The 13,812-nt window shown below is 47.9% G+C and overlaps 1 protein-coding gene across 1 annotated transcript in view; it reads left to right on the top strand.

Annotated features, from left to right (window-relative positions):
- The first annotated feature begins 4,786 nt into the window (after positions 1–4,786).
- Positions 4,787–13,812, top strand: part of TSPAN3 (tetraspanin 3) — a 30,685-nt gene continuing 21,659 nt past the window's right edge. Inside the window, exon 1 of the mRNA XM_051982510.1 lies at positions 4,787–4,953. Coding sequence (XP_051838470.1) covers positions 4,891–4,953 — 63 coding nt within the window. The 5' untranslated portion in view covers positions 4,787–4,890. The remainder of the gene's footprint in view (positions 4,954–13,812) is intronic.

Below are 13,812 nucleotides of genomic sequence, written 5' to 3'. Positions count from 1 at the left end.
TAATGAGCTTCCATCAACTAAGGCTTTTGCAGACGGACCTTGGCAGTGCCCTTTATGGCCCGGATCATTCTGCCCACTGGAATATTCTTTTCCAGTTCCATCTTCTCTTTACCCTCACCTATTTCTTTACCAATCCCCATAATAAACCTCTTATCAATCTAGGTTTTCAAGTCTATAAATTCCTTCACAGAGAACCTCTGCGGCACCAGAAGGGAATCCCAGAACTCCCTACCCTTGCGCCTCACTAGACCTCATTTAACTCCCTGACCACGAGAAACTCTAATTTCATTTGGGTTCCCCAAATCTAAATCTCATAAGATTCACTCTATCTGCGTGCAAAGAGCTCCAGGAGCTACAAATCAGTCCATGAACAAGCATTTATTAAGTGCCTAGAACACCCCAGTCTCTCTGCTGGGCACTGGGAATATAAAGACAAGGAACATCCATTCTTAGTTAGAATATATCCCTCTCCTAAGCTTGCAAAGCCTACCTGCTATTTATCATCTCCACCTACTGGGGATCGTGTCCAATGGATGTCCCATGGGCACTTCAAACTGGCCACATCCAAGCTCCTTTTCCCCACCATCTTCCCCCAGGAGGAAAACAACAAACCAAACTCACCCCCTCTTCCTCCCTACTGCTGTTAAGGGCACCACCCACGTTCCAGCCCCCCCCACCCTCAAGTCTGGGACCTCAGAGTCCTATCTCACCAACCATATTTTATGAGTTGGCAAATTCTGGTCAGTTCTGCTTCCAGATCTTCGCACTCACATGGCTCTGAGCTCATCGTCCTTCTCACGGGGCTCCTCCCTGGGTTCCTGATCTCAAATCCCCCCATTCATCCTCCACACAAGTGCCACAGAAATATGAACAAAGCCCAGGTGCCCCTCAGCTCCAGAATCTTGGGGGGCTGGCTCTCTATTGTCTCCTTCTCAGTTTGGAATTGAAAGACCTTCACAAGCTGGCTCCAGTTTTCTTTCCAAACACTTCACATGACTCTACACTGCAAGCAAATAGATCTGTTTGCTGATCCCCCAACTCTTGCATTCCATCTCTTGCCTGCGTCTTTAAAAAAAAAAAGATTTTATTGATATCCTTTATTTTAAAATAAACCCCTTCCCTCAATCCCCTTTCAGAGTGCCATTCCTTATAATAGTGGGTTTTTTTTAATTAAAGAAAAATGAATTACTCCTCGTGATTTGAGGAAATGTTTAAGGGCCTTGACTTCCCATTGCCCAGAGAGTAAGCATCAGAAGCAAGATGTGAACTTGGATTCTCTGGACCCAAAGTCATTCTTCCCATGGAAACCCATAAACAAAGGAAGGGAAGGAAACTGAGGCTTACAGGTTTAAGTAACTTGCCCAGGGTCACATAGCTAGGAAATATCTAAGGTAAGATTTGAATTCAGATCTTCCTGACTCCAGCCCTGCCCAAAATATCCCATTCTGCCTAGAATGCACTTTTCACTATTTTCTCTTTAAAATCCTTAAAAATACTAGGATGTTTATTGCCAATCCTTACTAGAAGCCATTCCTGATCCTTCTGGTTTTCTGTGATCTCTTATCAACTTCAATCAATCAACATTTATTAACCACCTACGGCAAACCAGACAAAAGATAAAGCTTTCCCTCACAGAGTTCCACATCCATAATCCATCCTGGCAGAAGTTTTTCACTTTGCCTTCCTTGCATGTAGAAACTGACACTTAACAAGTGTGTATTGGATTAAATGGAAAATAACCTCCATTTGTGTCTTGAAGAAAGGAAGAGATTTCCACAGAGAAAGTTCCTGGTTTGGCTGGATGGAGCCCATCCCCAGCATGAGGCAAAATCCCCAGAGCCGGGTTCCGCTTTTGTGAATGTGAAGCTGAAGAGAACTTCAGAGATCAGCTCCAACATTGCCCCATTTCACAGATGAGGAAATATTTGCCTTCCCATCACCCAGAGAATAAGCATCAGAAGCAAGAACTTGGGTTCTCTGGACCCAAAGCCACTCTTCCCATGGAAACCCATAAACAAAGGAAGGGAAGGAGACCCATTAAAGGGGAATAGGAGGAGAGGTCCGGGGACAACAGGACATGCTGGAAGTTGAAGTTCAGGCCTCCGGGAATCTGCCAAGGGGGCACGCCTGGCAAGGTCATGCCAGTGTCCTGAGGAAAGAAATTAGTTGGCTCCTACTTCCCCTCCACCTCTAGGGTGTCACCCCAGGAGCCCCCAAGTTACTTAAGACTGTACTTCTTGTCAAGGAATTAACTTTGTCTACACTTCTTTTTCCTGAAAAGATTTTTGTTGTGGTTTATTAGCAATAATAGCTACCAGTTATATAGCAAAGGCTTTATAAAGATTATTCCATCTGATCTTCCAGTAAAGAAGGTACTTTTATTATCCTAATGAGATAACTGAGGCAAACAGATGTTAAGTGATTTTCTGAGAACTCAAGTCTGACTGAATCCAACACTCAAGCCAACATAGGCTTTAAAAGGGGAAGCCTAAAATGTTCGTTAAATGTTTTAAAATTTAACAATAGGAGAATAAGAGAATAAATATTAAATAATAAAAATTAACAATAGGAGAAAAAGAAATAAATAAATAGGAGAATAAATAAAACTTTGGAGGTGGTCAAGCAATAGATTGTGGAATGTGAGGTTCTGAATTTGATATCACAGGATCTGCGTTTAAATTCACCTCTGAGATATCTGATAATTCAGAGATTCCAGGCCTGTTTCCTCTTCTGTAAAAAAAAGAAAAAAAAAGAAAAAGAAAAAGAAAAAAAAAGAAAGAAAAAGAAAAAATGGGGGGGCGGGGGAGGATTGGACTAAGCCTCTTTGATTCCTTTCAGCTCTAAATCTCTAAGGAAAATGATTGGGCAAAGAGGCTCTTTGCCCCTTGATTTTGTTAATTGCTCTTGAGCTATATTAATTACTATTACAGGTTTACTGCACAAACAGTCCTTTCACTGTTATCAGTCCCTCCTTGTCTGAACTGTCCAGCTCCAGTAAGTCGGAGACAAAGATCCGTTTGTGGCCTGGGGGGGTCAGACAGAATCACTCCCAGGCAAAGTGGAAGAAGGCAGAGGTTTCCCTCCAGCTCTTGGGAAAGCGGGTGGATGAGGAAAAAGGGCAAATTCATTCATTCATTGGTCGGTCAGCCATGTGCTGAACTCCAGCATCTGGGTTTCTATCCACTGGTTCAATCTTGGGGGCTCTAAAATCATCTCTTTTGTTTAATTTGTTTTGTGCTCTTCCCCCTCAAAAAACTTCGCCTTTCCACAAGCGCCCTCTGGGAACTCAAACTATAACCTGTTTCTGTCCATATGAAGATCCCAGCTCATCTGAAAGCATTAACCCAACGAGCCGGGCTCCTACACAACAGCCTTTGTCCCCGCTTCCCCCCATGCAGAAAACACACAAAGGCTCACAGACGCCCAAAGACAATGGAGGTCATTTTCCCTCTGCTGCAAATCCCACCGTCCCCTCAAGTACTTTAATTCTGCCCGGATCAGTGTGTCAGTCAGGTCCGACTCGGAGGCTTCCCCTGGGGTTTTCTCGGCAGGATGTCAGTTCCTACAGGTCATTTTACAGATGAGCAAACTGAGGCAAGCGGCTTCGGGCCTTCCCGATTTCAGGCCTGGGGGCCTGGCCGCTCCAGTCATATCTGCATTCCATTGTTTGGAGTCCCATAAGGGGAACTAACCCGGAGGTTGATAGGGAGATGCCCTTCTTCCTCCCCCCGTTCTATAGTTCCCACAATCAGCCCGGGCCCCATGAAGTCTCCATCCTCATGGCAGCCCCTTAAAAACTTGTCTTCCTGGGACGCATTACTGGTCGGGCATCGATGACACTGCCAGAGACCCGAATAATTCACAGGAGTAGGAGGGGCAAATCTCAGGTTTGTGCCCCTGTGCATTCGGGCGCGGGCCCTTGCGGCTCCTCCGGGCCTGTAGTGACAACTGGACCGACAGCAGTGTCCATGCCTGGGGGGCGCCCTCTCCCCCCGCTGCGAACCTCCGATTTTTATTCTGCTCTTAAAACGTCCCCCCTTCCCTTCTGTAACTGACCCCCAGCCCCTTCCCACGGGCTTCCCCCTTCGAGCCTGCCTCACGCGGGCAGCCCACTCCCCCGCTGCCCCCGCGCCCAGAACCTGCAGCCTCACCTGCGCCCTAGAACCCCGGTTTAATTTAGAGCTCCCTCGAGCGCCGCCTCCTACGCCACTAAACCTTTTCTCCTGACTCCCAACTGTCACCGACTCCCTCCCTTCCCCCCAAGGACTTCCTGGACCCTCGTGGGGGGGGGGCAGAAATGGGCTCTCGCGGCGCCCCCCGGGCTCTGTCCGGGGGAGTGTAAGCTCCCTGCGGGCAGGGGCTCGAGCCGGGAAGAGGGGCACTAATTAATAAAGGGCGGCTTAATTCCTGCGCGTAGGGGGCTCGGGGCAGCAATGGGCACGTCACTAACGGCCCCCCGGGATGGGAGCAGCGAGGGGCCCCCCCACCGCGCGGGGCCTGACAAGGGACAGGCCCCAGCCCAAGGTCACAAAGGTCACGAAGGACGAGCTGCCCGAAGCTCGCGCACAGGCCGGGACAGCCTAGGCCAGGGCGCGCCCCCAGGCTGGGCTTCCCCCGAGCGTGGGCCCGCGCCCCTCCCCCGGCGCCCCCTGCCCAGCCCGACCCAGCCCGAGGTTCCCCGGAGATTTTCTTTCTACAGCTGGCGGTGCCTTTAAGCCGGCATGACGTCACCAGGCACGTGCGGTGGGCGGGCCCTGTTGCCAGGGAGCGGCGGCGGCCGAGGCGGGGAGGAGGCGGAGGGAGGCGGACGAGGCCGAGGCTGGGCGGCCGCCATTGCCCTTGCACGAACGGAGCGCAGCGCCTGGGACCAACGCCGCCACCGCCGCCGCCATGGGCCAATGCGGCATCACCTCCTCCAAGACCGTGCTGGTCTTCCTCAATCTCATCTTCTGGGTGAGCTGGGCCCGGAGGACTAGGGGTCGGTGAGCCCGGGGCCGGGGTCCCCCCGCGGCGTGATGGGAGCCGGGCCCCGGAGGCCGGCGGGGCCCGAGGGCGGGGGAGGGGAGGCCGGGCGGGGGGGGGCGCCGCGGCCCGGAGCCGGCGGGGGCGGGGCTGGTCTGGCCGGATTCCCTACAGCTCCCCTCCGCGGACCGGGATTAACCCATCCTCCCAAGGCGGGCCTGGTGGTTACTCCCTAAGTAAGGTCCCCGAGTCCGAGGCGGGTCCCCTGAATTAGCACCCCCACTGGCTCACCCTCCTCCAGTTCTAGGTGGGGCCCGTCCCTTATGTCCCCCCATTGTTTAGCCACCCCCGCCCCCGAGGGGTCTCGCCACCGATGAACAACTCCCCGTTGAGTAAACATCCCGTTGTGCTAGGGGATTAAGTAGCACCCCCTATTGATTAGTCACCTCTTCCTCCAGTTCTAGGCTGGTGCGGTGGGTTCACCCCCCATTGATTAGTCTCCCCAGCCTCAGATGGGTTCAGTTGATTAACACTCCCAGCCCCAGGTGGTTCTCACTGATTATTGATTAACCCGCCCGGTGATTGGTAACCCCCTCTCTTCATTAATTAACCACCTCCACCCTTAGATGGATCCCAGGAGTTAAACCATCAACACCCCTGTCCCAAGTGGATCCCACCGACTAATCCCTGTTAATGTTCCCCCAGGTGAACCCCGTTAATCCCTCATTAATCCCTTCCCCAGTGACTCTCCTTGCCCCCATCCCTTTGAGCACTCTCCGTTAACACTCCTTCCTCTATCGCCCTTCTCTTGTACTTTGCCTATCAGGGATTCTCCCCTGGTAGAATGCTGTGGATTAATAGCCTTCCATTTATCCCTCCATGAACAATGCGCCCCTCCCCCCCATCCCTGGTTGATTTAGAATCCGGAAGCCAGGCTAGAAAACTGAGAGTCCCCCAGATAAAGGAGGGTGCTCCCCCTCTTTTGGCTCCCCCGCCCCCCAGGGAATCCATCCTCTCCCGACCTTGCTGTCCCTCCCCTAGGACAGGACCGCATAGGAGTAAAAGGCTCTGCAGATTTGCTGTTGGGCAAAGCAAAATGAAGGGTTTCTTATGTCTGGAAACTGGGCATCGATCCATTTGCCAAAGGCCGGCTCCTGTTAGTTTGGAATCTGGGTCCATGGGAGGAGGGAAAGCTAAAGAAGTCTGTGTGTTAGCAAGGTCTCTGAAAGCTTCCGGCCTCGGTGGCCTGCGGAGTGTGAAAGCTGGGCTTGTGCTCGCGGGCTGTTTGGGGTGCCCGCCTTCTCGGCCCTGGTACCCGTCCCTGGTCTAATGCCAGCCCATCGGGTCACTGTCCTGTCTGCTCCAGCATAAACAAAGCCCCAAGGCAGGGCCCTCCGAGAGGCTGGCCCCTTCTGTCGGGCCCACAGTGGTGGTCTCTCTCCTCGGGGAGAGGGAACGGGCCGTGGGCAAGTTGGCGTTGCAGCCAGACTGGTGGGGCTCAGGCTTGCCTCTGACCCCGGGCCGGCCACCCTCCGGCCTTGGGGGGGTGTCCTGGGCCTTGGGTGAGACCGCAGGTCTTGGCAGACCTCAAAGCAGTGCGTTGTTCACCTTCTCCTGTCCCCGAGGAGCAGGGAAGCCCCCCTAAGACAGAGCTTCCTCAGGGACTCCTCGTGGGCCCCACAGCAGCCCCACTGGGGGAGGGCGAGCTGGGCCACAGAACTGAGAGGTCCTCAGGATGAGGTGATTTCACAGCTGCTGCCGTCTGGTTTCCTTGCGCTTGGATGTATTCTAAAAGTCAGGATATTACCATTCTGAGTCCTGTTACAGGAATTGTTGAAAGACACTTGCGTGCCAGGGAAGAGTTGGGGGTGGAGCCTCTGAGCGGGGTCGGTGGGATGGCAAGGCTGAGACGCAGGCAGGGTGGCAGAAGCCCGGGTCCCGGCGCCATGTTGAGGAGACATCGGAGTTGCAGCCAGCAAGATTTCTTCACCCCTCAGAAGAGGCTTGTGGGAACGTGGACAGCTCTGGAGTTTCTTTCCTGCACTAACCTAAGCGTGAATGCTCTTCCTCATTTCTGAGCCGCATTTAAATCAGAATTTTGTTGTTAAATGGACATTATATATTTCTTGTCTGTGGCAAATCACAAGTTTTTCTGTGTCCAGGTGAGCATGGAGCCTCAGGTAGCTGATAGGTGGCTCGGCATTGAAGGCTGATTGGTAATATCTTAAGCTCCACCTGTTTATATCTTACTATCCTGGTTCAGCTACAAGTTGGTGGGCTTTTATTGTTGTTGCTATTGGTGAGCCCCGAGTGTAGCTGGCCCCTGAGTCTCAGAAGAGAGAAGGAATCAGCGGTGAGTGCTCACTGGGTAAGGTGCAGAGGAGGCGTAGGAAAATGCTGTGGGGTCCTTAGGGGCCACAAGATAAGTAGAAGGGATCTTCATCGGCCAGAGCCAAACTAAGATGTGAGCTGAGAATTGTGACAAAATCCTTAAGGGTGTGGCTAGGCTGAAGGTAGGGTTGTTCCCCAAACTTGAGACTTCTGGAACCTGAAGGAGCAGCTAGTCCTTGATACTTGAAGAAAAAGTCCCACTTTAAATGACTGGAGCCAAGGAAGGGACCAGAAATGCTTAACAAAGTCCGTGGGTCATTCAGTTTATGGAGGGCAGTCAGGGAGCTCAAGTTGCAGGCTGGCATAATTGGGCAGTTCTGCCAGCCCCAGCCCAGCTGTGGTGCCTCTGTCACAGGGCACCCGTGAGTCACACAGCGGCGGCGTTTCGGAGGCTTTTACTCAACTGTTGCTGAATTTTGCTTTCAGACTCTAATGACATGATTAATCTGAGTACTAGAGAAAGTGCTGTGTTCACATGGGTGACTGTTCCTTCTTTCAGCCTAAACTTGGCTTAGGTCTCAGCTCGTTTTTGGAATGCACCGTGCCTCCCGGCGCGGGCGCAGGGCCGCCAGACAAGGACCCGCCCCGGGCCGGTGAGCTCAGCTCTGGCACTCGGGGACTTTTCTCTTGGTGGTGCCTCAGTTTCTCCAGTAAAACCTGTGGGAGCACATTTCCTGGTCTCCTTCACCAGATTCTTGAGGGGAGAACACTTTATACTCTTCAAGTGCTGGAGAATCAAGAGCTGCTGTTAGTCTGCTTTCCATTCAGGCTGAAGTTTGTGGCTGGAGGCCAGCTCCCCCCCTCCGATGCCTTCTGGTAGCAGGAGGGGCCTGGAAGGCTCTGCGCAGGAAGCCCGAGATTGACCCGGCTGGAAAGGCCCATTCCATGGCCTGTCGTCCCAGGAGCAGCCTGGCTAACTCGGAGGTGCCCACCGGCAGCCACAGCGAGCCAGAAGTGGCCAGCCCCAAGCTGTGGGGCCTCTAAGTCTAATGGTAAAGTGAGGAATCCACGGGAACTTTGTGTGAACTGGAGGGAAGATCGTCAAAGCCCGTTCCTCCTCAGATTGGGTGTTGATCATTTCGCTTTTGTACAGAAAGTGCCCGGCACCCCCACCAGCTTCCCCTGTGCTGGGCCAAGGAGAGGGCTCCGCTTTCCACCTTGGCGTCTGCTTTCACCTGGGGCGTAGGCCTACATCGTGGACTGCTGTTATCGTCCGATAACTTAGTTCATTTGGGGAGGGAAAAAAGCATTGTTCCCCTCTCTCCCCCATTTCTGGGCGGTTGTCTTTCTGATCACTTCCTGTAAGGAATGCTTTTTTCTTAACCTTTGCCATCCATTAGCACTCCCACTTTAAGCTCATTCCACATTATGTGGAAAGTATAGATTTACAAGATCAAAAATGACAATTTGCTTTACAAAAGTATTTCCTGTGGGATTTGTTTAACTGGCAAATCTCCTTAGAGTCTTTATGATGATTCTTTGGGTTTTGGCACAGGATTTATTGAGCCCTGAAATCACAGCTGAGAGCCTTCATTTTCCCAATCAGCCAAATGACTTCATATAATCTCCATCCGCTAAGCAGTAGCTTGTAGGTTTGAACCCGGGTGTTCTCATCAAAATCCAGTGATTCTACCTCTCAGGGAAAAAAAAAAGCAAGAACTCATTTTGCCCAGTATTTCAGGAACACCTCTCCCTTCTTTTGGAGGATCAAGGGGAGGCTTTGAGGCATTCTGCTTCTGTTCTGCCTGAGACCTTTAATGTTGAGAGGTAAATGAACTGTCTCTTATGAAAAAGGGACTTTTTATCAGGTGACTGGGTGGATTTGGTGTAGAAGTTAATACTTTGACTCTTTTCTCTTGCTCTCTACTTTATAGCATGTCTTGCTTTGAGAACCTCGTCATTTCCAAGTGGCTGCCTTATAATTTTAGGAATGTAGCTGCATGATAAAGTTGAACTTCCTGGTAGGAAGTGAAGTGATAGCGCTCCAATCTATTTCTCTGGAAATAGAAATAATTCAAAAAGGAGTTAGAACTTGATATCAAAAGTCCATTTTGCTTTGACTCAAAAAAAGTTTCTCATTTATCTTTGAAATTTACTGTCTTTCTCATGCTGAATTTACCACATATAAAATAAGAAAAGAGTAAGATTTGTAATGTCAGCATATTTCTCCCACATTTGTGTGTATTTTCATCCTTGCTTTTGAGCTTGTTTTGCTAAAAAGAGGGAAAAGAGATTTGTAATTAGGCAGGTAAACGATATTAAACACACATGAGCAGCCTTCAGTAGTATCATTTGGTAAGTTAGTTCTCCGTCCTTGAATGTGACTGAATCCCAAATGAGCTATTTTTGAAAGAGAAGAGATATATAGATAGACATACATGCATGTATACGTGTATGTATTCCATTCTTGGCCATCTGTATTCTCTTAACTTCAGTTCAGCAAAGCCCTCTTTCCATTCATCCTTAATTGATTCTTTGTCCCACAGTCTTAGAGCTGTGTTTAAAAAAAAAAACACAACCTTTTGTTCTCAAACTTCCTCCATCATCCTCTCCCTCTGCTGTTGCTGCTTAGGATCTTGAGCTCCTACTTCTTTATTTGGCATCTCCAAATTCCCTGACCCCTCTTCCTTTTTCTTCTTTATTCCAGGCTCTGATGAAGAGGGAGCCCTTCTTTACTAAGGCCCACTTGGTGCCCTAACTTCTCATCTCATTTCTCCAGCAGATTGCCCCCACGTCATTCCCCTTCTTTCCTTGCTACCTACAAATGTGCCATTCTCCCACATTCTAAAATCAAAGGAAAAAAATTGACCCTATTCTACTCTCCTGCTTTCATCCTTTGTCTCCCTTCTCTTTCACGCCAGACTTCTACTCTCATCATCTCCACTTCTCCCACTTCTCACCCTGATTTGATATGACTTCTGACCTCAGCCAAGTGAAAATGCTCTCTCCTAGTTCACCATTGAGCTCTTTCTTAACTTGCTAAATCCAGTGGAACTGTCGCAGTCCTTGACCTTCTTGGCCTCCCTTAGGCCTATTCCTTCTGGGTTGTTGTGACATCTCTCTATTCTTACTTGTTTGACTGATTTTCTGCTTTCTTTGCTAGATCATTCATATTCTGCCCCTAACAGCCCAGGCTTTAGTCTAGACCTCCTTCTCTTTGTTTGGTGTTGATTGACACCATCAACTCCCATGAATGACCCCCAGATCTGTGTCCAGCTTTAATTCGTCTTTAAGCATCTCAAACTCAACATGTCCAGGATCGCTCTTTATATGACCTTTACGAAACATTGTTGTGAAACCCTACATCTGACTGGGGGCTCTTATTCTTGTATTCTTGTATGTTTAAAGTGCTTAATCAATGTTGAATTGAATTTGATTTACATTAAAAACTTTGGATAATAATATTGACAAACATGGAAAGCATATATATCATCAGGAGAGTTAGAATGATACTTCTCTTTTGAAATCAAAGTTCCTTTAGAATGTATTTTTTAAAAAATCTTTTATGAATTTTGTAAAGCATGGCCGTGTGCATTCCTAACTAAGCAGGATAAACCTGTCTCTTTACAGAGATTGTTTTTATTCCAACCCAGTTTAAAATAGATGAGTCTGAAATACAAACTGTAAAATATGGAAGTTTATTTTTGATTCTTTGTAACAACTGCCCCCCAACCCCCAACCTCATAAAACTTTTTTTTTTTTTTTACTCAAATACTTATTCTCTCCATTTCCTAGTCAAAACAGGAAGGCTCTTGAAACTCTTTTATAACCTTACTGTTTGATTCTATTTGAATGGGAATGTTCATCTGTATGTGCACATTTAAAATGTGCAACATTTTAATTTTAATCTCAAATTGTGGAGTGAAAAGCTTTGTTCCTTAAAGGAATTTTCTGTGTAGATAAGCAGGTGGAGAGATCTGACTAGGATAAGCCTGGTAACTGCTGAGATTACGTTGGCCACCCTTCCTACACACACACCTTTGGGTCCTGGAGCTAGAAGGGACCTTGATGGGCTGGTCTAGCTTCTTGTTTTGGAGCTGAGAAAGTGAAGTCACATGGACAGAGAGCCTGCTGCCCATCCACATCCTTCCCAGGAGGCACGTGGCCCATTCATGCTAGTTTCAGAGCCAGCATCCCTTTTTCTCACTTCTCAGGCTTTTTGTTATTTTTAGTTTGGGCATCTTGGGAGAGATGTTTGTTAATAGTGAACGTTTCCATACTGTAGCCCCGTGCCTCTGCCTTCTGTATTGCCTCTCCCTCATTTGTGAGGTTTCTGGCCATGTGGTCGGCCTCTTCCCAGCCTCTTTGATAACGCACACATTTGTACACATTTCTTGGGGTGTATTTGAAAGGTAGTCTGCCATCCAGTAGTTGTCATCTGTGTATTTCTCTTCTAGTTGGTCTTTGATAGTTAAGCTGGAAAGAATTTGGAGCAGCGAGCTCAAACTTTTAATTCTGCTATTTACCATCTGTGTGACCTTTGACAAGTCATATTTTTCAGCCTTTAGTTAGTTCTCTCCTCCCTAAAGTGAGGTGATTGGAGAGATCTTCCAGCTCTCACTCTGTGTGTGACCCCATGAAGTTCTGCTTTGCATATCTCGGGCATCTACCAGTGGATTCAGTATCGGATGACCCAGAGTACAGCAATAACTGAGGGATGCCCTAATATGCTACTGAAGAAGTAATTGGGGAAGAGAGGTTATCCTCACTGGAAGCTCAGGCTTGTTGCATCCTAGCAACATATTTTAGGAGATTTATTTGATTCATGAAAACCCAGTTGTGTGCATTTACTTCTTTTCTAGCAGGAAATCTATTCCAACCATGGCATTAAACATATTCTGAAGAGCTCACTAGGAAAAAGCAATGGTTTACAGAATTGTTAGGTAGCTGGTTCGCTGTAGGATAGGGATTGCCAGCCCCCCACCTAAACCTGAGCAATGTCCATCTGACTTCTTTTATGATTTGTGGTCCTTGCTGAATCTGGGAGGACTTCTTTATACCTTTTCCTCCTCAGTGACCCATGCCCTTTGCCTGTGGTCTCTGATAAATCCTTGACAAGAAGGGGGTCCATCCAGTGTTCATGGGGCCTGCCCCCAGTTCTCTTGGCATTGATGAGCATTTGAATTGGCCATTAGTTATTTTCCACAAGACTAACCTGTCTCCTTTTCCTTTCTTAACTTGGTTTTTTAAGGTGGTGTAGTCAGTAGAGAGATAGCCAGGAAGCCCTGGCTGTGTGCCCTAGACCAGTCACTTGTTAATAATCTTTTAGTGTTCTAGGCAACACCCTAAAGAAGCAGATTTGCATTGGTGGAGGAAGTTGCTTCCCTTGAGAATAACCTTTACTAAAATGACATTACAAGAGAAAGAGAAGGGAATAAGATTCTACAAAGCACCTACTGTGTCAGGCTAAGCACTTGATAAATATCCTATATTTGATTCTCACAACAACCCTTAAGGTCGGTGGTTTTTTCCTATTTTACAGCTGAAGAAGCTGGGACAAACAGGCCAAGAGCCTTGCCTGGAGTCGCACAGCTAAGAAGTATTTGAGGCCGGACTTGAGCTCCCTGGCTCTCGTCACTGGGATGACACCTGCCTCGCAGGTCCCATTCCCATCCTTGTCTTTTAAGTTTTACACCACCTTCTTTTCTGAATGTATTTTCCCCTTCTTTACAAAAAGAGCCATCTTAACAAACATCATAACAAATGATATTTTTAAATGAAGGAAAACAGTATATCATTCCACAACCTGAAACACCCCCCCCATCTTTGAGAGAAATGTGCATTTGCTCAGAACTCTGAGATGAAATATGATCATTTTAATTTGTTTGGTTTCATTTTTTGTTCTTTCCAAGTACAGTCTTAATGATTTTGTATGGTTTCCCTTTTCCCCCAATTCTGCTTATTATTATTATTATTGTTATTTGTTTGCAGTTCTTGGTTATTACACAAAGGGTTATTATGAATATCTTGAAATCTTTAATACTTTCCTCTGGGGGTAAATACCTGGCCATGGTATCGTTTTGGTAAAATATATATGTAAAAGAGAGAGAAAGAGGGACTTTTCACTGGCTCAGCAATTTGCTTTCTTAATATGAACCATTTCATACCTCTACCAACAATATATGAGTGTGCCTTTCTTTCCACAGCCTCACCAGCACCGAGTTTGTCTTTCTTGTGTCATTTTTGCCATTTGCTGCCTCCTCCTATTCTGATTATCCATTTCTCTGATAGTTTCTATGCTGCTTTTACAACATATCATTGGGAATTGTTGCAGCCATTTGGGCCACCCTGCACCTTTCCATTTCCCTTTGGATGAGTCACAGTGGCAATCCTTTGGTGACTAATAGTCCATGATTTGCAGCCATATGACATCAGTGGAAAATTGGTATTAAAAAGATGAGTTTTTGTTTGAGGGAGCCAGGCCTTGGAATAGTTTAAAGTACTTCTCCACTTCCCAAA

Source organism: Antechinus flavipes, chromosome 2 (assembly GCF_016432865.1).
Source record: "Antechinus flavipes isolate AdamAnt ecotype Samford, QLD, Australia chromosome 2, AdamAnt_v2, whole genome shotgun sequence".
In the NCBI taxonomy this organism is placed as follows: Eukaryota; Metazoa; Chordata; class Mammalia; order Dasyuromorphia; family Dasyuridae; genus Antechinus; species Antechinus flavipes.
The sequence above is the reverse complement of the archived record's forward strand: the minus strand, read 5'-3'. Positions and strand labels throughout refer to the sequence as shown.